Below are 24,118 nucleotides of genomic sequence, written 5' to 3'. Positions count from 1 at the left end.
GTTTAACTAGGTGGCGCTATACATGAAATGAGTGGTTATGGAATGGGTTGATATGGCCCCTTGAGATCAACATACAAAAAAAAATGGTCCTCCTAAACCTTACTGTTCTCGAGATATTCACAGAAAACTGTGTCTGCCCTACCCTCCTTTCGGGGGGGGGGGGTGCAGTCCAGCGGGGGGCTACAGATCAAAACGAAAAACGATGGTTCCATGCTATTCATATGGGGTTACATGCCCACCAAGTTTCGTCTACCCCGGTCTTTCAGTGTCCCGGGAATCCTTGACGGAAATTTGGACATGCGAAAAAAACAAAAAACAAATTCTGACTAAACCTATATGACCGCCGCTTCGCTGCGCGGCGGTCATAATTATACAAACCATAACACATAAGCGCTTAAACAACTAAGTACATGTTGAATAGGAATGTCTTTAGACCCCTCTTAAACGACCAATAGGCTACCACAGGAACGGAGAGCACTAGGCAACTCATTCACCAACATGGAGTCTTGAATTAGACCTAGTTTTTATGACTGGTCGACATAATACGCTCATCAGAAGACGGCAGTGGGCGGTTGGATAAGGCTTGATGGTAATTTGGTCTATTAGTCTACGTACACTACAACTAATGTGTATTATCTTATTTTTTTTATTGTAATTTTATTGTAATTTCGGCATCTTTGAAAACGAGGGCTGATACATTTCCGAGAAATAAATAATGAATTTCCATTTCCCAGTGAGTGACCACACACATGGAGTGCGTTTCTCAGGTGTCCAAGCAACGCTACATACAATCGAATTTCGTCCGGCTAATGTTGCACCAACAAGAGATGAACGATAGATAGGCTAGCACTTCGAGATAAACACACTAACAGATTTACATCAATCATGCTCTAAAAAGTTCACATCTGATGTTGATAAGAGTTAACTACGTGTGCTCCAGAAAACATTAGCCAAAATGTATGGTCGCTCCCCTCGAGTTACGTCTTTTACAGTGGGATGTACCCCATCTAAACTGGGTCCAGGATCATACGAAGTCAACCATTTACAAACCAGTGCATCGGGTAGGTTCTAAGTGGAGGTAAGGTAATATAGATGTTATGTCATGTCAGTTACATCAGTTCATGCTGTTTAGTAAGTTGCTTGAACTTGAAAAATGAGTAAGCTACTGTGCTGAGCAGTCACCATAATGTGTGCACTGTTTTTGATTAGCACTGGTGGGTTGGCTGCATCCAACATTTTAACAATCTAGGTCACAACTTAAATAAGTCCATTTTAAATGTATTTAGTGTTATAATTAACCTAATAGTACCTTTTAAGCAGTAATGTAGGCCTATTATCAAGCAGTGTTCTCAATATCTCTCCACTATGTATCCCCCACCCAGATGGCTATGCACCATTTCTATCACTAACTAAGAGACAGACATTGTTCCACCACTCTGATGATGAGTTGTCTACCCCAGGCCCAGGCCAGTACAACTCCTTGGCCAAGGTGTTATAAAAAGTTGATCTCATCCACTTTTTTTAGTTATCCACTGTTTCGTATTGATAGAAATGATTACCATTACTGTCATTTTGTAGAGTCATGTTGTTGGAGGACAGAGTCTCCAAAATCGCTCAAGGCGCTTTGAGGAGTCGGTCCCAGCTGTGCCCGGCCCAGGAGCATATGATCTTTCCCTAACAATTGGATCTAAACATAAGGTTACCAAACAGAGGGAGTATAAGAAATTGGTATGTTAACACTTAAATAACACAGTTATACTGCACAAAATGGCATACTTGCTGGGTTTTTTTTGTGTGAAATCCTAAACCCAATGTGTAACACCTTGTTTTTTCCACACTTTCAGCAGGCTGTACCTAATTGCATCAAGTTCATTCAACAATCTGACATCCCCTCCATCCCATTTCCTGGACAGTCTTATGGCTATGAGGAGAACGACCAGGGACTGCTCTGCAAACAGGCGCCTCCAGACAGAGATGACACATTGGGACCTGCTTTCTACAATCCGCTGAAGGTGAGAAATTAAGTCTCATCCAAGCACAAAACAAAGGGAAGCGTACATTTAATGAAATGCAGCCAAAATGTCATTTGACCAAATTTAGTCGATTCTGGGCAACTGATTTTCTGTTTGTAACATATGCACTGACCCCCGAAAACCACTTACCGGTACTGTGCCCCCCCACACACACACACTCTTCCTTGTTCTCCCTCTATTTACAACATAAAATAGGAAGTGCGTGCCAACTGTATGAGACTGGTCCACTCCATTAGCAGTGGCATATCTAATTCACCACTGGGCCTCTTAATTTCCCAGAATTTATTTCCATTGCTAATGATGGCCATGCCATTTTAAAATTCACAGAGTACAATGTGTTAATCCATCCTGATGTCAACAAAAAGGGCCATTAGTAATTATTCTTTAAGCTATATTACTATATTCACTTAAAATAATGCAATGCCTGCTGGTCTTGGATTCAATTAACTCATATTTCATTCAATATTGACTAACTAAGTCAACAATGTCCTTGAGATAGGTTATGTCCACTCTGTGCCAGACAGGAAGAGCTCAGTGATTTACATTTATTAAAGGAGCATCAATTTCTTGCTTTCACTCATTCTCCCTCCCTCCCACTTTGGCTGGGCGTTCAATCCTCGGTTAGACTCAGATGATTTGACAAAAAGCTTTTGGTGCCGTGCAGTTGATTAGCCCACTAAGAGCCAGCAAAAACAACATTTTGACTCCTGCCCAGTTTGCCTTTCTTCCCTCCATGTTGTTTTATTTTTTTTCAGTGTCTTGGAACAAGTGACAAAAACACTTTGGAGTGGAAATTAGGGACTCATAAGTGGTGTTTTGTCTTTTGGGAACAGATACTTATCCTTTTGTCTATCTTGTTGCCTCTTCTTTCCTGCAGGCAGAAAACACATCCTCGCTGAAGTACAAAGGGATCCATTTTGGAAAGATGACTGGGAAACGCAAAGAAAATAAGGTTATCGAAGGCCCTGGTCCTGGTCAATATGACCCTGATGTGTAAGTAATCTGTACGCCAGAAACAGCTGCAGTTCCCGTTTATCTGATAGATATGAATGTGGACACAAAGAGGCCTGCCATAAAATATAGTATGAAGCCTTCAAGGCCATGATAAGAGCTAAATATTTGGAACAACACCACCTCTACTGTACATGGACCTTTGAGGCACTTCTTTCACAACTGGTTTGACTTCTTTATTAAAAACTTTGCACTTAATGGCTCCTTTGAAAATATGAGAGAGCAGACACTTTCCTTGAGTTTTCTGCATGACTTTGACATTTGACTCTGATAATGTTCAGTCATGGAAGTAGTGGAGGAATGAGTGGCAGGGCAAATATTCAAGGTGGCTCAGTAAAGTTATGGCTTTGCTAGAAGCTAATGGGCCTATAAGCTTGTAACTTGAGATTAATTACATCTCAAAAGCAAAATAGGTTTGTGGCCTGTTAGCCAGAAAGCTAGTGTAAGAGAAGGCTTACCCATTTAGCACGTCTTTTTTGGTTTGACACAGCAAATTCTTCCCTACCTGTGTCATGCTAAGAATTTATGTTAAGAATAGCTGAATTTGGTTTCAAAACCTTTTAACAGTAACGTGTGTACGTGTCAATAAGAATCAGCACTCTGACTAGAGCTCTAATGCTCCTCAGGTCAGCCCCCCTGCCTACCGCAACTCGTTTCCTTAAGATGAGGGAGATGTGCTCTCACTAAGCATTTTCCCATGCCACGGCCCAGCCCATCGATAGATATTGAGGGAGGAGAGGAAAAAATGCATTGACAGCTCAGTTGCAGGAAGGACACTGGCAACCGCACTCATCACGCCCCCACTCTCTGTAATTGAGACAGGAGACAGAATGCATAAATCACATCTCCCCGGCTCCCTTCTACGGGCCCTCTGCTCATACACAGATATACTGTATGGGACGGGAGCAGATTTATCATGGCGGGTGGATGGATAGCGAAGAGATCGATCGCAGGGTTGGTTTCCTGTTCTGGTGACTGATGGTCTGCTGGTTGCTTTTCTTTTTTGTCTGAATAGGCATGATGCCCCTTCCTATGAGAACATCAACTTGAGGAAGGAGAAGAAGAGTAGGGTGGAGCTGGCCATCCCTCGTTATCACGAAATTGTCACCCTTCAGGAAGAGAAGAAGGTGATGATCTCTCTCTCTCTCTCGCTCTCTCTCTCTCTCTATTTTCTTTACCTACTCCCGCCCTTCTCCTGGAATCCTCACATTAATTTCAGTCACTGATAATGAATATCTGCACTTCAAGTCTTGAAGAAACAGGCTGCTTTTCACACCGAGATATAAGGCATGAAAGGTGAGAAGAAGGCCTAAAAGTAGGATCAGTGTCTCATTAGCATGGAGATTAGGAGCACCACACTGCCTCATTCGCATGACTTACCAGAACGCACCTCTTTCACACATGTTAAAGCACCATTGCCACTTTTCAAGGTATATTTTTATGAGCAGCTACTTTTTCTGTTGTAGCACTAGATAAATTTTGATGGTATACGGTCACATGAAGGACAGGTAAATACAACTGTTGTTCTCCCATGTCATCTAGGCCGTGCACTATGAAACGTTGCTATTTAGGTCAGAACACCACACAGAAATGTAAGTAAAGCCTTTACAGCAGGATATTGTCAACAATACTGCCAAAAGACACCAGTTAGCATGTTTGCAAGCTTTTGTCATTTGGCCTGTTGGTGGTATTTGCAATTTTTTGCATGCTTTAGGTAGCTTGAAAAACTCCAAACTGCTGTAAACAGTGAAATTCCACAATGGCTGAGACATTTTGCTACGTGCTTGTATTTTTCCTCCTTTTTCCACCTCTTCCTCTTCCTTTAAGGTGTGTTAACAGATGAGCAGTTCCATCCATCCATCTCTATGTGAAACACAAAGAACGCTGACCCACCCAATCTTCTCTCTCCTCTCTGATGGGCCTGGAGGGTCTTGTCTTTTTTACATCGGCAATCCCAAGGCAACAGGCCAAAGGGCACTCCCTCCTTCCTCTTACAGGAAGAAGATTGACTCTCCTCTCCTTCCTCTCTGTCCTTGCTGAACCTTGTGAGCTTAAATTTAAGCAGCGGGGAGGCATAGTAACCTCTCCACAGGTTGGAAAAAATGCTTGCATCAAACAGTTCACAGTGCTGCTGGCCAAGCACAAAAAAGTTTTTTTTTTTTGGCTGTACAGTTTGCCGTCTTGGTTTAGCACGTGTGCAGAATAGCCATGTCATACTCTTAGTCTGGTATAAAGAAACTGTAGTGTTCCTGTAAACAAACGTAGCTGCATTATCATCGTTCAACCTGACCCAGTTTCTCTGTGGATGGTCGTAATTGAAATTAGCAGTATGTGACACTACACTAGAGGGCGCCAAAGCTCAATGTATAGGCCTAAATGTTCTGCTCATGTCTGTTTCATTTGTGCCAAGTGCTGAGGCATTATTCAGAATGATTATTTGGTCCAATTATATCCATACTTTGTTCAGTTGATGGCACATTGTTTATCTCAATGGCATGCAAAATAGTAAATGGTATCACTAATATAGCGGTGGAGCTTCACTTCACTGATCTTCTAACAGAGATTAAATATCTGGGCACATTCAAAGCCCTGCATGTATAGTTTAACTGTAAACAAACACTAGTCGATTTTCAATGCAAATCTACAAAGCAAAAGACTATGCAAAGAACAATTGATGTTTTATGCTAAATCACAGCTGGTCCTGTTTCCTGTAAGTGGACATTGTTTTTGTTGCATCTAACATATTAACATTATTTAAGATTCAATTCTAATAATTGGAATAGAATGATAATATGCACTTTTCTTTTCCTGAAGTTTGTCCACCGAGTGAGCTGTGTGAGCTCAGGTGAGCTCCTTAAGAATCACAGTTGTCTCAAATGATCTACTGTTTCATCTTCAAACTAAAAAGAGACAGCAGACACAGATAGTTACAATAAGGGAATTCCACATTCATTTTTGGTCTGATCTCATATCCTTAACCACATATATTGGCTGGCAACACATCTCATTTGACACGGATGCATTTGCATGTCTGCATGGTAATCTTCCCTCAAGGGTGTCAGCAGAGGCCAGCAATAGCACTACCACTGATAATTACACACTGGCTGTGAAATCCTCTTTACATGTCTTCATGATTCAACGAAAACGAGTTTGGAAATAGTATCATTCCCAAAATGAGGGACATTAAACTGGGCCACCCAAACCCACAGTAAACATCAACATATTTGATAACTGTTATCTGTTATTTCTTCCCTCTCATTGGTGCAGTGTAAAGCTGAAAGGCTGTTTGGTTTTCACTGTTTTTTTTTTGCCATGTCAGTAGGGAAATGGTGAAGAATGTAGTGGTATAGTCACAGATAATTGGCATCTGGGGTCCTTACCTTACCTTACCTGCTTTATGAAGGTGTTTTTTAAGGGATAGTTGGGAGCCGGTCTCCGCTAGCTGCCCGAGCGCAAACGGGGCCACGAAGCGAGCAGCACCTGCGGTGTGGGTGACCCCTCTCTGCTTTCGCTTCAGCGGCGGCCAACTCCGACTGCAATCATTAGGCAGCTCTCGCTATTTTACCCAGGAGCAGATGGGTTTCTATGCTGACCCCACCTGACCACAGAGACGCATCCATAAAGATGTGTACTTTCTTCTCTCCCATGTGGAGAGAGGGTGCAGGCTTGACACACACAAAGGTGTGTGTGTGTGTGTGAGGGGGGGTGTCCGGTGCTGCTGTGCCCGTTAAGTAGGATGTTGTGGCGGCAGGAGCTGCTAACAGCTGCTGCTTGTTGTTGTTAGCAGTCATTAAAGTCAAAGGTGTGGCGAGAAGCCTGTTCTAGTGCTTCCCTCCTAGACGCTCTTCCGTCTCATTTACCTTGATTAGCTTCTCTTGCAAAACTGTGGGCGCAGGTTTCATTGTGGTGGGGGGGTTTGTGGGTGTAAGGTGTTTGTATGTGTGTATGTTTGCTTGGTTGTTTTTGCTTGGTTTAGAACGTGTGTGCCCTCACTTGCCTCTCCTTTCCCCTACTCTGTAAGTTGGCATCAGTCTTGTGAACTGTAATTGCCTATAAATCATGGTGTGGAGTGCCACGTGGGACTGTCTTCCCAGGGCGGGTGAGCGGGGGGCAGTGAAGAGGTGCGCCATAATGGCCACCTCCTCACAACACTCCAATGTCTGATCAGAGAAAGGTTATTCTCCCTCTGACAAACTCTCTCTCTCTCTCTCTCTCCCTCTCTCTCTCTTGCTCTCTATCTGTCTGCCTTTGATTTTCCCGACCCTGTCTCGGTCTCTGTCTGTGAGGTTGAAGCTCTTCATCTTTGTAATTGAGTGTTTGACAACTTCAAGAAGAAAAAAAGAGAAAGTTCTAGGGTATTGCTTAGACCTGTGATAGATAATCCCACAGACCATATATTCTGTATCAATCACACCCCATTGATCAGCTATATGTTTTCCTTGTTATCTGCTCCTTGTTGTCTCTCAGGGTGTGCCAGGACCTGGTCAGTACCACATCAAGAGTCAGTTTGAGAAATCCAGCAGCCTCCACAGAGCCCCTGTAGGCTACATCCCTCCCTTTCTCTCGCAGGCCCAGGTAAGCATCCCTTCTTCCCTCCTTCCCCTATCCTCTTTTGATCTTCTCTCGCTTCAGTGCACTTAAGGAGTCCCACTCTCTCTCTCTCTCTCTCTCTCTCTCCCTATCTCTCTCTCTCCCTGTCATGTTGCGATACTGCCGATACAGCATCTGTTGGCTAGAGCAAGTGCGGTGCGGTGGATTGATACGGATTCGATTGGCGGGTGATAGACAGCTAAAATGGCCGTTTTGTCTTTACTCTGGTGGCACCGGGCGGCTCTGACATGTAATATGCCCCGTGGCCACGGGCCCGAGATTGCCATCTCTGTCACGTGGTGCCCTGTGCCGGGGAGCAGGGGAGGTCTCTCCAGATGTGCTCGCTCCCCACAGGACTGATGATGGCCACTGGGAGAGAAATCAAAACATAATGACCTTTTGAGTTTTGGGATGTGGGTTGAGATAGATATGCTGTATGATTTGTTTTTCTTTCTTTTCCATTTCACTTTCAATTCATACAGGAAGTGCAGAGGTTTTTGAAATGGAAGTCATGAGATGCTTCCTGATGTGATATGATATGATATGCCTGCATGCTTAATGTTAGGAACTGCTCGCGTTTGCCATTTTCTTAATGGTGCTAGCTAAAAGACATCACTGATATACCCTCACACATATGCACTCATACACCCTCACACAAGTCAATGTGGGGGTACCCTACCATGATGATAGAAACCCTTCCATCTCATACACACCACACACACATACACACCACACAGACATGCTTAGAAGGAAGACTACGAGAGTGAGAGTGCTTGGGAAAACTCTTTGACCTCTTTTTTTTATTTTATTTTTAATTAATCTATTTGTTTTATTTATTTTTAACGTTGGCACAGGAGTTCGGTCGCCTCTGATCTTCCGTGTGAAGTCACTGCCACCAACCTGTGAGGTGCTGTGGTGTGTCGGAGATCAGACGGTCGGCTTGCGGCTTCAGCATTTGATGGGGCCCTGTGGAAGCATGGAGAGAGAGAGAGAGGGGGGGGGGAGAGAGAGAGGAAGGAAGGGGATAGAGAGGGAGAGGAGGAGTGGAGCAGCTGGAGCTCAGCCTATTTCCTTGAGAATTTATCCACTTATGATTATTAATCAGACGCTTTCTGCTGCCCGTGTTGAGGCTAGATCTGAGGCGCAATTCCCACAGTCCACATGAGTTAATGCAGCACTTTAATGCAATCTGGCACATTCAGCCTTGGCTGTGTCCTGTGTGGAACAACTCGTAAGAGCTCTATAATTCAACAACTCATTACTAATACACACACACACACACACACACACACACACACACACACACACACACTGCTACTTGTTTTTTTCTCCTGTTCCTCCTCCTCGCCTCAGCCTTGTAGAATTTAAGGAAACACATTGATCGCCTGGTCCTTTAAGGTTTTAAAAAAACACAGCCAAGAATTTCTTACCTTCAATACCTTCAGGTAGTTGCCCCTGTGAGTCAGGTGCCCTTGGGTGTTGCTCTGTAAGATGTAGACAATTCTCACCAAGTGAAAGCTTCGGCTTGGGCCTGCGACATTGAAACTGGGGGAATGGATTGTATATCATGGTGACTGTCAAGGTGAGGCAGAGGGTAGACCGTCTCCAAAGTGAACCATTAGACTGCTGGAGAGCAAAAGCCTTCCACTCAGTCAGCACTCTTCTTTCAACAACAACAAAAAACAGAGGATTTATTTGGTTATATAACTTTGTCTCACGTTTTAATTGGTGCAGATGGATTAAACCTTACGTTAAACGTTTTTGAGAGTTCACAGCGTCTCTAATGGATGGTACATCATGTTGTTGTTTTTTACCCCTAGCGCTTTACATCGGTGAAGGAGGTGGCGCCCCCTGTTGGTGCCTATAATGACCCACGCTGTGCATTGGAGCTGCTGAAGAAGACCACTGGCCTAAAGAAAAGCCCGTTTGGATTGACGGCAGTGCGATTCGTCTCGGAGAAAAAGAAACAATCCACTCCAGGTATGTGTGTATGTGTGTGTGTGTGTGTGTGTGTGTGTGTGGGTGTGTGTGTGTGTGTGTGTGTGTGTGTGTGTGTGTGTGTGTGTGTGTGTGTGTGTGTGTGTGTGTGTGTGTGTGAGTGTTTTAGCATTTTAACAGGTTCTTATTCTTGTCTGATGCATCAAGGTTGACTTTGTTTTTCACCCTAGCGAGAGAACTTCTTTCTGTCTGTTTGATTTCCATGCAAACAATAGTAAGCGTTGCCACCCACTCACTGCAAAGATGTCCATGACTCAGTGTGTGTTTGCCTGTAAAATGCATTTTAATTAAATGAATGCAGTTAAAAAGAAAAAAAGAAAACAGGAAAAAGCCTGTCATCTTAAAGTTATGATGGGGGATGCAAATTCCACATTGTGCAGGCACTCTGCAATAGTACCTCAAACAAAAGTCTTGTTTTGCTGCTGGTTACTTTATGCACTGTGAATTCTGTTAAGGCAAACTTTGAGTAAACAAGGAACAATATGTAGCTGTAGTCCTCTCCACAATTTTGAATTGTTTTTCTCTACATGGCTTTCTTCTTCTGCAGGCCCAGGTGCTTATAACATATTTGACTACGGGCTTGCTCAGGAAAGCGGTAAAAAGGCGGTCTTGGAATGCACGAGGAGAGGAGCGTTTGGCTCGTCGGTATGCCGCAGTCCCCTGTTCATCAACAAATCAGACATTCATGTTCCTGGGCCAGGACAATACCAGGTAGGGCCTGGAGTGAGTGTCTTATTAGAGTTGGCTTGGGCTCACCAAATTACTGCTATGCTTTTATTTATTGTAACGCGATACTCTGTGCTTTAGGTGGAGAAGAAGTCGGAAGAGTTGTACAAACGTCAACAAACTGCGGCGTTTAAGTCCGAAACAGAACGCCTGGCAACCCCGACGATGACCAAAGTAAGATACATCAAAGCCTTTTAAAAGTCGATTTTCCACATACTAAAAGAAGCCACGCTCTGATGGTTACTAAGCCACCTGCCACTAATATTATGCTGGATTAACCACTTCCAATGAAATGACCATTTCCACATGACCTTACACAAAATCAGATGCTTGAATTGTACCTCTTGGGCTTGGGATAAACATTTCCCTGCATTAGTGTTGACTCTAACACTGGAGCACAAGAAAGTGACTTTTAATATGAGGGAAGTCTTGCTCAAAGGATTCTGCCGCCTGCTGAGAAAAACACAGCCTTAGAACATGTAAAAGCATAGCGGAGTGCTCCTCTCGTTGGTAAACAAATCAAACATAAAAATGCTGTCTGTTTTTCGGACTCAACAAAATATTTGTGTGTGTGTCATCCCATTTCCTGCTTCTGCCTCCCTGTCAACAACAGCACGTTACCCCACTGCTCAAATCAGAGGCAACTGCCACTGTGCGTTTTCCCCGCTGTCGGAATTCGGCTGCGGCGTGGTCTTGTTTACCGGTCTTGCACTTTATGATGAAGAACTGGTTACCATGGTGAGGGCTCCCTTCTCTCCAGGCCAGGTGACGTGTTGTGACAGTGGGGTGAGACACGTGTTTGTGTCAGGACAGAGCCAGGGGGCTTCTTCACAGTGGGTGGGTGGAAAAGTGCCACATTTGTCTATTTGTCTCTCAAAACTGTTGCATGACTTTTCAGCAGCTCTATAAATTGCTTCCTTTTATTGCACTCTGCGCGTGAAGCAGAGCATAAAATATGTAGTCCCGAGTGATTAAGTGATGTTGGTTTTAAAAAAATAAAATAAAATCGGTTTAGGCCATATGCCCATGTGTTGCGGTGGTGTAAAGAAGTACTCTTCTCCAGGTGTGAGCTGAAGCCGTTGCTATCACACTCTGACAACATAGTTAGCTCTCCCCTTTTTCAGCTGTCAGCTCTGGGAATCGCATCGCTCGGGGGATCTGTGTTTAAGGTGAGGCGGGAGCACAGTGAGTTATTTACCCATGCAATGTACGCGTCTCATCACTAAAGCTTCTCTGTTTGATGTGAAAGGCGCACCCTCCATTTGAACCCGCCGAGCTTAGAGATTTTCAGTTCAGCGCGCCCTCCGCACCCACTCTGTTGCCGATGTGTTGTCTTCAGTACCGGTGTCGACACAAAACGTCAGTCCAACAGATGCTTGGAAATACAGAAAGGTGTATCAACATCATAGCTGCTTATGTTGGAGGAGTTGCACTGTGGGAATAATATATGTCCTTTATAAATAGGTAGGCTCTGCTTGGGGCGTCTACCCTGGAGCGCGTTTTTAGCTCGAATGGCACCACTACGTGCTGTTAACTTTCCACAAGCCATTCCTTGCAGTGTATCCTCCCACGTTGATCAGTTGTAGACCGTCATACCAGCAGACATATAATTAATATCCCTTCCAGCAAGTGCCTCCTCTTGTTAATTGCCTTTAACAGTCATTTAAAAATGATCCGACGAGCACTTGGGGTTGGTCAAATTATGATTGTAGACCTTTCATTAGTAGAGGTTATTGTAGAAATGGCTCTTTTGATGGAGCTGTGAAATTGGCTGCAGCAGGTAATTGCACATTCTCCTTCTGAAAGAGCTGTACGTTTTTAAGTTTAGCCGTTTTTGTCTACCAGAAACAGATACGATGGTTGCACTTATGAGAGCACATTTTCTTCTTCAGTTACATTATACATCATATAAATGAGACTCATTCAGCAAGTTTTAGAAACATATGGAACATCAATTTTAAAGTGCAGATAGAAATTGACTAGCATACAAAGCAAAGAAACCATGCTATTGTACAGTCAAGGCCTGGGGAAATGATCCCTACACATTATGCACTATGCTTATACCATACTATACATTACAGCTTGTGTCAAGAAGTCTATCTTTATGGCTCACCCAGATTCTTGTGCACATCAGTTTGGAGATTCAGAGTTGTGTTTTGCAGTTTTTCTTGAGCACTGTCCCAGTTCTCTTCCCTCTCTGTGTGAGTGGTGGTGCACCCCGTGTAGTGGACGATCTAAAGGCTCTAATAATGCAGCGCTGGTCCCCCCTCCACCCCCAGCACAGTTAATGAAAAACCGCGAGACGCCGAAGCAGTTAACACCACAGCATGGTCCACATGCCTCCGCGTCCCACCGCGTCCTATATTAAAAGTGTCTAATCATTGCCTAATCAGGCTTCTCCGTCACGTCGAGTCAGGGAAATGGTGCGGAGGAGGGCCTTCATCTGTCACTGTCCATCTTCCACTGATGTGGCTGTCACTGAAGGAGTGTGAGGAGATATTAGGTTTTGCCCAATTTATCATGCTGTGGAATAGAAATATTTTGTTGATCTTAGCATTGTTGTCACAAAGAAAGCAATAAAACAAAAATCACATGCTATTAGTGTCAGAATCATTTGAAAGTGATTTGAGCACACAAGAAAACAACCACAAATGCTAAATTGCTAGGTTGGGAGTCCTATTATTCCACACAATGTGAGTAATGTGAGTGCATTGTGTCCAAGCACATGGCTCATCTTCCCTAACACAGCCTGGAAACATGTTCCCCTTTTAATAAGTTAATAACTAATAAGTCTCATGGCGACTCTCCACTCCACTCTCTGGCCCATTAGATGAGGCATTGGCACTGAGTGTTATTCCTGCCTGTCAAGACTTCCTTGCTGAGACTCATTCATGATAACAGTAAGGCCTTACAGTCACTGCTGCTGGAAAAAGAGGCTATTTTCATTATGCCTGATGTTTTCAGAAGGCTTTTTGTGTGCGCCGCAAAGTCAGAATACCATGGGATTGGACCCAGAGACGCCCTTCAGATAAATAACGCCCCTTTCCTGTCAGTGCAAACAGTAAGGGCACAGCCACTAACAGGAAATGACAAGCTCAAGGTGAAGCATCAGTATCAGCGATGACAAGGGTAAGGAGGAGGAAAAAGTCATTTGTTTCATGATTTTCTTTTTCATTCTTCTTCTTTAATAAGACTTGAGGGTGTCTTATTATCTATTCAATTAGACGGCCGAGGAGATAATTAGAAGCCTTGCTAAACATACATTTATCGAACAAGCATCACATCGATTCACTGCGTCCCCAGAGGAGTTGGACGAGCAGTGGAGCTGCTGAGATCCATAAGCGAAATTATGCCTACCAGCTATTAAAAAAAATTTTTTGGACGTGGGTGTGAAGGGCTTGTGGGAGGGCCGGGGTGTGATGGGATATATGGCACGGAGGTACAGTCCCTGGCACAGGACGCTCAAGGATACAGATATGATTGTCCGTTATAATGTCCAGGTCAAGGCTGTCCGTTCCCATCAGGACTGCACAGAAGCATGCCCACCCCGCGGCTGCAGGTGCCATTTTCGCCTCCTACACAGTTCTGTCCCCTTTTTTCCCCCTTTATTTTGTGAGAGAAATGGAATTAGAAATGCGGCGGTCTTGGGTGGACAGTGGTGGTGGAGACGGCAGGAATGTCCTGCGGCGGTCGTATTGACCCGCTTTACTGACAGCTCTTTCCCATTAATGTTTTTTATCGAGCTGAGATCTTGGTGTGGTGCACCGCCAGAAGGTACAGATGCCGTGCTGCGTCTGCACTAGTTTCCGTGGGACTCTTGAGGAACAACTGAGCAATTTGATCCGCTATTCGTCTCTGGAAATACGAAGTTCTGAAGGTGCTGTATTTCAGAATGTCACCAATGAATGGTATATCGCCAAGGTGTTGGATTTCAACGTTATCAACACATTCGTTTTTCTTTAACCCGTTCGGGTCGACTAATTTGTCGTTTTTGATGTCGTTGTTACATTGCAGCCTCCACTGCCCATTACTGTAAGGGGAGTGTCAAAGGTTCTAAGGGCAGCCTTTGTCGACCATCTTGTTTCCCTTGCCTTGTTATTTTCCAACTAACCAGATAAAGTAAAGCCTGCAGTAAATCAAATGGAAAAAATAAACTTTGCCCAGCAAGCTTGTGTCCCCCCTAATGCCACATCCTAATGAGTAGGAGAGAGAGACCTTATTAGGACACCAGGCCTGTCATCCATGCAGGAGTCAATTAGCTTTCGGCTGAGGGACTTTGTAGACCTCCCGCGCATGGAGTAAAGCTTTGCTGGCCCGAAGAGAGGAGGAAAAAACATAACAAGCCCAAATACTTTTAATTGACGCACTATGTGCATCTATTCGTCACAACATGTTGGGTGGTCGGGTTGGGCGGTTAATCAGGCAGTTGTGGCCCCTATGTTACTATGCAGGCAGTGCATTATTAGCCCATTGTAGTGCATAGTCTGTGTTACATAATGAGCTCTCATCACTCATTAGGTGGTGTGTGTGAGCATGGACTTTGTGTGTGTGTTTGTGTGTTTTTGTGTGTGTGACTAAGGGAGAGGATGTTTTTCTGGAACTGAAATTAGGAGTTTCCAATCTTTTAAATGTGACCTTGCATTGGCAAAACTGTACATTTATTTGCATGGAATTGGCCTGTGTGGAATACATTATGTCCTATGTTGGGGGGAATGTGTCTTTGTCGGGGTGAAGATCACAAGCTCTGTGAAAGACTCATGCGCCCATGCTGTGAATTTGCAATTTGCCCCCCCCTCCGGACACACACAGGCACGAGAGGCTAAAAAGATACGATTTGCAGAAAACATTGCCAGTGGGCTCTTCTAAGCGAGAAAACTAGTGGCAAGGCAGGGGGAGAGATCAGACTTGCAAATAAAATAGCATCTTCCATCTGCTACAACTGTTTGTTGCACCTCGCGTGCATAGGACAAGAGTGTGAAGGTTGAGACGGCACACACTAACAGAAACTGCAAAGATAATGAAGACCCTGCTACTGCTGTGGGTCTATTGTTTGGTCTACAGCCTACAAGCAGCCTTGACTTTCCTCAGCAATAAAGCAATTGAGACTCTATCCTCTCTGCTACTCCCACACAGAGATAAACCAATTCAATAAATCATAATTATTTTATTTTACCATTTATTCCAAAACATTTATTTTATTCTATGAAGAATTACTCAATCTGCAAACAAATTTGCATTATGTTGAATGTGTGAGTGAATGTACCAGCACAGCCCCGGTGATTTGTTTACTTAATTTCTCTGTAAACAGGCGTCTCTGCCGCCATCACATTGCGCCTGTGTCTGTTTTGTGGGCCAGTAGCCCTGACTCCATCTGGAAGGCTCCGCCACATGTGGCAGACAGCTGTGTGGAGACAGCTGTGCCGGAACAGGTGAAGTTTGGGGAGAGAGAGAAGGCGCTCAGCCACAGGAGGCGGGGCAGGGCGCCATGTGAGGAGCTCACAAAGTGTTTACAGAGCCAAGGAGCCTGGAGCAGTCCGCCACATTCAGCCATCCATCTCTCTCTCTCTCTCTCTCTCTCTCTCTCTCTCTCTCTCTCTCTCTCTCTCTTTCCCTCCCTCCCTCCCTCCCTCTCTCTATCTTTTTCTCTCTCTTTCTATCTATCTCCCTCTTTCTCTCCCTCCCTCTCTCTCTCTCCTTAATTTTCTCTCTATCTACTGTATCTATCTATCTATCTATCTATCTATCTATCTATCTATCTATCTCTCTCTCTTCTATCTGTCTGCCTGTCTTTCTTTTTCTCTTGAGTCCTGCTTGTCTGGCTCCATCTTGTAGCCTGCTGCTACTTCCATCACTGTCCATCTTCTGTCAGTCGTCTTCCTTTTCATTTTACGCACTTTCTTCCCCGTCCTCCTCTATGACTCCCCCCTGTCTGTCTGCCCCCAGTCTGTCTCTCTACTCATCTAAACGTAGCTATGCTAGGTATTGCGCTAGCCCGGCAGGCAGGCGGGGGCTGGGAGGGAGGCTTGAAAAGGGGAGGCAAAATGATTGACCATATCGATGTGGTTAATCTTAGCACCCTAATGGCATCCACCCCTATGCCCCTTTGCATGGGGCTACTGATTTTCTGACAGTTTATATGTAGCCCAGACTGTGAATGAGTGCTCTCACACACACACACACACATGCACACGCTCACACACACACACACACACACACACACATACAAACACACACACACACACACACCTGTACACACTATGTACTCGCGTTCCTCTGGTTTTTATGATCCTTCTGAAACCCCATCTCAGGGCCTGACAAACTGACCGGGAGTAGCCATGTGCTGAGTTGAATGGAATCCTACAGCAGACTGCTGTATATCATTCTGTGTGTGTGTGTCATTGTAAGACGCAAAGCACATCCTGTCCTCAAACAGCTACTTAAGAGAGAGGGGAGTTGAAAAATGCTTCCTGAATTGGAGATTTATGAATGTAGCTAGTCATGTGGAGGAAGTGTGTGACTATATTCTAGACACCTGGAAGTTCATTAAGGAAGTCGAGAGGAATAAGGCACAGATGTTTCACCAGGGGCCGAGCACATGTGTGAAGTCATTATGAATGTCAGCAGCATCAGCAGTCAGCCTTAAATGGTCACCACATGAGACACAATCAGTGTATCTCAGATGTAGATAAAAATTCCCTTTGACAGAAAGATAGAAAGAAAATATGTATATATTAAGGCACAAATGGGTAAGCATCAAATGGCAGAGGGCAAAGTTCAATGACTTTGAGGTTTTTCTTAGATAGTTGGGGAACATAGTTAGTTTTCTTTAAAAAAAAAGAAAGTGGGACAGTGGTGGTAAATAAAATTAATTGTTCAAATCCGCATGGGAAGCCACACTGTCCAGCATCCTGTCCTGAGTACAGTATGGATCACATGTATGTGTGTCTTTCTCTTTGACAGGAAACCCCTCCGGCCAGCCTGTACAACGTCCGTGAGGCCTATGAGAAGACCTACGGCCACAGGCGCTATTCTATGCCCCGGAATGAGGACGCCAAGAGGAGACAGGGCTCCTTCCTGAGTGCTACGCCCCGAACGTCCACCTTCATACGCCCCCACGCCGACACTCCAGGTACCTCCGAGACCACGTCAATGCTCCCTGTGGTGCTGACTAGAGCACAAGTGTGCAGTGAGATATTTCTGTTGTCATTGAATTTTCAACCCAAAGTAGATGTGTGAAACGCGTGTGTGCCTATTATACCCAGAGCTTTTGACCTTTCGTTTCATCAGATTTGACTGCCGTAATCTAATGTCAACGCAAGCCAAGAGCCATATCCATTTTCTTGTGCAGTTGGGCAAATATTTACATCAATTAGACGTTCTCCCCTCTCTGCACGTTGTTTCAAAATGGAGAGATTCATCACTTCTTTGGAGAAACCATACCTCTCCCCTCGCGCCCAGGCCATCACCCGGCGGTTAACAAAAGAGTGATTTGCATATAAATAGATCCGTCTGTTTGCAAAGTTTGCACTCAAACACATGGGTAGTTCATTTCACCTATTACGTAATTTGCATTTTCTAAACGTGTGTGCGTGCGTGCGTGTGTGTGTGTGTGTGTGTGTGTGTGTGTGTGTGTGTGTGTGGGTGTGTGTGTGTGTGTGTGTGGGTGTTCTTTCACCTCTCATCTGCTGCCTCGCCGCATCCCTCCTTTGATGGGAAGTTGATTAAAAACACATTTTCAATCAGCAGTTCTTTTTTTTGACAGGTGCCTCTTGACACACCCTCTAAAAACTGCTGCCAGTTGTAATGGGGTGCATGACTTCCAAATGTGCTCCAGGTTAAAACGCCGGCAATGCAACAGAGCTCATCATACAAGCAAGCTTTTTGCTTTTAATCGCAGTAAGCAGTTTGCTGTCACTGGGCACCACATTTGCACCTGAGTTTATTCTTTATTTATTTATTTATTTATTTTATTTCATTCATTCATTTTTTTTTGCTCTGGGAGAACCTCACCTTAAAAACCTTTGGGTCTGTTTGATTAATTATGGTATATTTCTGCAGAGAGAGAAGAAGAAAAAACGTAATTGAGAGAGACCTTTTCTGTCTCTCGGTCTCTCTCGGTGGAAATGTCACACCGTATGAGGCTGGGCGTAATTACTGGAGGTCTCTATCACTCCATCATTCCCATAAACCTTATCAGTCCCTGGCTGGGGCTCTCTCTCTCTCTCTCTCTCTCTCTCTCTCTCTCACACATACACACACACACACACAAACACAGGCACACACACAGTTCAGCTCTCACCAGTCCAAAATGGAAATGTGTGTTCCATCCATTCAATACACATGTTCTATTGATTCTTTCAGAGAAGGGAGGGAGGGAGGGGAAAAACATTAGGACTAAAACTCGTAATATTTTCCCTCTCTCTTTCTCTCTCTCTCTCTCTCTCTCTCTCTCTCTCTCTCTCTCTCCCTCTCTCTCCCTCTCTCTTCCAGGACCGGGCCATTACAGTCCAGAGATCAAGTCCAGTGCCAAGCTGGCGTTGATCGGCTCCCACGAGGACCGCTTCAAGAGCCACAAGGACATGACCCCTGGCCCAGGCACATACCAGGTGAGTTTGTGATGGAGGGTCACTCCTGCACGTCGGTGCATACTGATGTTTCATAAGATCCCTGGGAAGAGTGAAGTCCTGCAGTTAGGCAGAACAGAGACGAAAAAGGGACTAAAGCTTTCGAGACCGATGGCAAGGTTATAAAAATGGAAGAGTGTAAAAGTCTCAGAGGCACATTTCTCATTGCTGTCTGAAACTGAAACAGTCTGAAAATGAATCAGGCTGTGATACAAATGTTGACAGTTATTGGCCTTAAGATCATTTCCACACGATGTCAGAGACATTTAAATATGCTACCTAAAATCTGCAAGAAATGACATATTCCAAGTGTCAATGATGTATTCTCTTCAGTTGAGCTTTGTTTCCCCAGACTAATATAACTCAATCTGTTGAGGAATCAGTCATTCCTTGTATGTGCATATAAAATGTTCTTCCATGTGAAAATCATGCATATATCCAGGGACTGTGATTGTATGTGTTACATAAGCCTGGCACTCCACTTGATTATGCTGAGATGAGATTGCACAGAGCCGCACAGGGCTTTGCCTGTCAGAAGCAAACAGCCATGACCAGAGAGAAAGTCACCGTTGCGCGCTGGGGTTGGACAGCTGAGGGTGATGGACCTGGCCTTGGTCAGCCTGCTGGGACTGCAGGGAGGAGAATGGAAAGACAAAGGGATGCATCCACTCACTGAATCAGCTCAGCCAGTCCTCCATAACTGCATGTGGGTGTGTCAGTATGTGGGTGTGTGTGTGTGTGTGTGTGTCTGTGTCTGTGTTTGTATGGGTGTGTGTATGACTGTGGGTTTGATGGGTGGGTGTGTCGGTATCCGCATGGTTGATCTAATTGGCCCGAATTGGTCTTGGACGTGTTGTGTCGTGTAACGGCGAGAGCAGTGATCAAGGGAAAGGCTTGTGTCTCTTCAGCTGCTGCAACAACCTTTGGTTTGATCATGAGCCGTTCCATACAGGAGACTTTATGACATCCATTGCAGTGATGTGTGATACTATAGCACTATATATAATATCGCTATATAAGTTTTTCTCTAGCTTTTTTGTGTGGGTGGGGAGACAGTGGGGAGCAATTAAGGGGAAGCTCAGATGTGCTCGCTTCAATCCATATCACTTCCCTAGTTGTCAGTGAATTGCTTCTCTAATGACTGTACGTAATGGGAAACAGCTTATCCAGACGCACCTGTGCAGTGTACTGTCAGTAGTCCTTAAGCAGCTCACACTGACATCCAAAAATACAAAAATATTCTTCTCACTAACAAATGTTAGTATGCGCCCATGGATATAGTCGCTATGTTATGTTAATCAGTATGTCAGTATGTGCACTGGTTGGTGTTGTGTTTGGTTTGGTTTGTATGTGTTTGAGCTGAGAGATGTCTTGGTTTTTACGCAAGCTGCTGACATTTCTGGCACGTCATGATCACAAATTCCACACATGTTCGAGGAAGAGAGGTAAAGGAGAAAAAAAAAGCCCCTTTTGTCTTTTTCTCTCCTCTTCTCCTTTTGCCCTTTCGTTTCCTCTGCCTTTCTCCTGAAAAGGCGCCTGACGTCGGCTTCAGTTTGATCAGCCCTGCGTGCTCCTACCGCGCGGCCAATTCCCCGGGCGGCCCCATTACCATGTGGCTCTGCTCACCCCGGGCCCGGGAGCCCCCTCTCCTGCACGCGGGGGGCACCCCGACGCTCAACCTTCACAAACAGATCAATAATTATCTGAGCGCCGCACCCAGCCTCCTCCCCACGCGCCCCTGCGCCAGGCATACAAAGCGCCAAGCCCACCGCTCGCCGCCCGCCACCAGAATACCGATGGAGGGGGGGCATGCCAGTGCAGATGCAGACACACATATGTGTGTGTGTGTGTGTGTGTGTGTGTGTGTGTGTGTGTGTGTGTGTGACTGTGGCAGCTTAGGCTTCCCAGGCCCGATAGAGGTGACTTTGAGGTCAGGCTTTGAAGTGCCGCTCGGATCACGTCCACTCCTCCTCCAACACCAACACACACGCACACACACGCACACACACGAACACACACGCACACACATACACACACTCACACTCCCAGCTTCGCTTGATGGAGCTGCCCCATCCAGCGTTCGCTGCCTCCACAGCCTCTGCGATCAGCACGCACAGTGTGTGACAGAGCAGCCAGCCCAGCATGTTTCGTTTCCTCTCGCTCCAGACCTGCTGGAGTGTTTTTATTTCATTCCACTGACCGGCCATATTTCAGCAGCCTGGACAGCAGGAAGTGAAGTATTTAGATTCATTGGCCATCGGTAAGAGTCATCAGGCTCTGGGGCTCCATGGGCCAGCAGTGTGCAGCTTTTGCCAGATCGACTGGACAGAGACGTGGGAATATTTTTATGGCCTGCAGTTATTTACTGCCATGGCACACTCACCAGAAGTGCAGAAGTGGTCCCCGAGTGTGTTTCTTTGTTTGCCTGTCATTATCCCTACACTTGGAGAGGGCATTGAGAGTCCAGAGTGACTTATGTCCACTTATGTCCAGCATGTGAGGCATCCTTCCCCCTCCTCCTCCTCTTCCTTCTCTTCCTCCCCTCATTCTCCAACACCTCATAGGTCATGTCTGACCATAGAATAACATCTGTCAAGAATCCCACAGACCCCCGACTGTGGCTGCTAACATTATCTTTGCTCCTGTGTTTGAAGCGTGATAGCCCAGTTACAGTCATCTAGTGAGATACCAGTAAACACAGCCTCTTTCTCATCTTCCGGCTGGATGTGGGGAAGATTGAGTGAGTCATTTTTTCATTACATCTTATCTGTCCTACATCAGCACTGTGTTCATCATTCCAAACACGATATTTCATTCTTTTTCACTTCAGCAGATATTTAATCGGTTAAATAAATAAAAGATTGCATGCAAACGTCGCAAAGCTTTTTTGCTTTTCTGCAGCGTGGCAGTATTGTGAATTTTAACACTCGTGTGTGGGAGTTACTGGTCTTAGCATGACATTGTGCATGCATGGTCTGTTTTTGTGTCAAGACGTGAGACTCTGTTGATGCCTGTCAGTATACATCACAGGTCAAGGGTATGGCAAATGCCATGTGAAAGAGCACATTGACAAGAGGAAGGGAGATCTTGAAAGAGTGAATAAATCAGCGGGGAGATCCATATGGATTTACTTTTGCCGCTCCCCGGAGTGCCTTGTCATCACTTTGCTCAGCCTCTCCCCTTTGCTGTTTGTGCCCCCCCTCTGTTATTTTTTTCCCTCCTCGTCCTGTTCTCCTTTACTGTGGTCATCTTCTTTATTGATGACCAGCCCCTGGCTGTAGGACACGGTGACTCCCCTCTAAGGAACCGGCTCGAGGGGCTCAGCTCGCTCGAGCTGCCGCTTATCTGGCTTGCTTCTTTTAAAAAAAAAAAAAAAAAAACACACGCAACCAGCCATTATGGAAATGACGCTGGACCAACTTCTGCCAGCAGTAAATTTAGAGACTCATCGAAATTTGCGCACGCATTATCACTTAACAGCACTCTTGAGTGTGACCCCACTGCCTGACCTGCGATGATGATGGTGCATGAATTCTCTGTGGCTCTCACTCCCCATCTCTCTCTCTCTCTCTCTCTCTCACTCCCATCTCTCTCTCTCTCTCTCTCACACACTCCCATCTCTCTCTCTCTCTCTCTCTCTCTCTCTCTCTCTCTCCTCCACAGTTAAGCCCTGCGATAGCGGACACGGTGCTCAAAGGCACATTCAACGTGACCCTGCACAACCCACTGGTGATGCCCAGCCCTGCCCTGAGGCTACACGGTGCCATGGCAGAGAACCTCTCCATCCACAGCACGTAGCAGCCAGCCAAAGCTCACCAGAAGTCCCACACGTGGGTGGTCATTTGATAACTCACCTTTAACATTTCTAATCTCTCTGGCCTTGTGGCCACTTTCCATCCACAACATAAATGAGTAAATTCAACAATTTAAGAATTTGAATCTGTGAGTCTGTTGTTTTGTTTTACTTTATGTGTGTCTCGTTGACTATTTTAGCACCGGTAGTTTGTGAACTGTGAGGGGAATGAGTTAGGTGCATTGATCTGCAGGCACACAAAGCTGGACATGTTTACAGTTTGACCCGTAATTAGCCCATTTAAAGTGAACGATATGGGAAGGCCCTGCTAGTCGCCAAGCTGTTCCAAAGCATTAATTGTATTGATTGATGTAAAAGCATCAACAAGCTTGTTTTGGGTGATGGGTCCCAAAAAGTAAAGTTACTATTTATACATTATACGATATAATCTATCAATCTTTTTATTTTTCTGTCTGAGCACCTGTTAATCAAGACCCTTTCTCCCTGCCTGTGTGTGTGTGCGTGTGTGTGTATGTGTGAGGTGTGTTAAAAGCATTGAGGCTTGTATTTCTTTCTTATGGTCTGAGCAGTACTCTGAGTATCGTCTGATACGGCTTCTCCATCAGATCCCCTCCATCACACATCTTGCACACTCACGGTAGACGGAGTGGCGATGTGGTATCTGCCGCTCCATCTCCATCAGCAGGAAGCCTAGCAATGAGATGGCCCTGAATCTGGTCCAAAGCCAGGTGAGCACGGAGGCATTATGATACGATTATAACAGCCTGTGGAGAAATGTGATGAGTTCAGCAAGAGAAAAAAAAAAAGCTGAGTTAGTTTTCTTCCCTCAGTTAAGTTTGAGCATCAGTGTGATGCTTGTCCACCTGATGCAGACAGAGTTTCTTCAATCACAATGCTTTTATTCATAAGCCTTAGGGCACAAACTGGGAAAAGGAATAACCTTTTATTTGCAACATTCAAGCCTGGCTCACTATTTTTCAATAATCTCAACTTTGGTACCATTAGGATGGACAAGAATGTCATGCTTTAAAATTATATTCAGCTTTTTTCAAAGAGACAAACGTTCTATGCCCCTGTGATACCTGTGTGTGTGTTGTGTGAGGGCTCACTACAGCCACTTTGCCATTACTAGTCTTGTAGTAATTCAAGTCATTTCTGCTCCTCCAAACAAGATGAATGGCGAACTTTTAAAAAAAAATTATTTCAATAACAATATTGACTTTAGCTGACACCTTTTCCTTTGTATCATTATCGGTGCGACCACGACGAGAGACAATTAAGCGCAAGTGAGATAAGTTTTGTGAAATGAATGCATTCCTCCG

General features: G+C 45.0%; 1 protein-coding gene across 1 annotated transcript; it reads left to right on the top strand.

The window, feature by feature from the left end:
- Positions 1-768: 768 nt before the first annotated feature.
- stpg2 (sperm-tail PG-rich repeat containing 2) lies at positions 769-22,921 on the top strand. Its single transcript, XM_048243870.1, has 13 exons — positions 769-1,061; positions 1,383-1,489; positions 1,579-1,728; positions 1,845-2,012; positions 2,911-3,026; positions 4,060-4,171; positions 7,512-7,619; positions 9,455-9,614; positions 10,180-10,343; positions 10,440-10,532; positions 17,319-17,487; positions 18,849-18,964; positions 22,646-22,921. Exons 1-13 carry the CDS (start codon positions 956-958, stop codon positions 22,778-22,780), a joined length of 1,704 nt encoding a protein of 567 aa, XP_048099827.1. The 5' UTR covers positions 769-955; the 3' UTR covers positions 22,781-22,921.
- Positions 22,922-24,118: the final 1,197 nt, after the last annotated feature.

This window comes from Alosa alosa, chromosome 5 (genome assembly GCF_017589495.1).
Source record: "Alosa alosa isolate M-15738 ecotype Scorff River chromosome 5, AALO_Geno_1.1, whole genome shotgun sequence".
Taxonomy (NCBI): Eukaryota; Metazoa; Chordata; class Actinopteri; order Clupeiformes; family Clupeidae; genus Alosa; species Alosa alosa.
The sequence above is the reverse complement of the archived record's forward strand: the minus strand, read 5'-3'. Positions and strand labels throughout refer to the sequence as shown.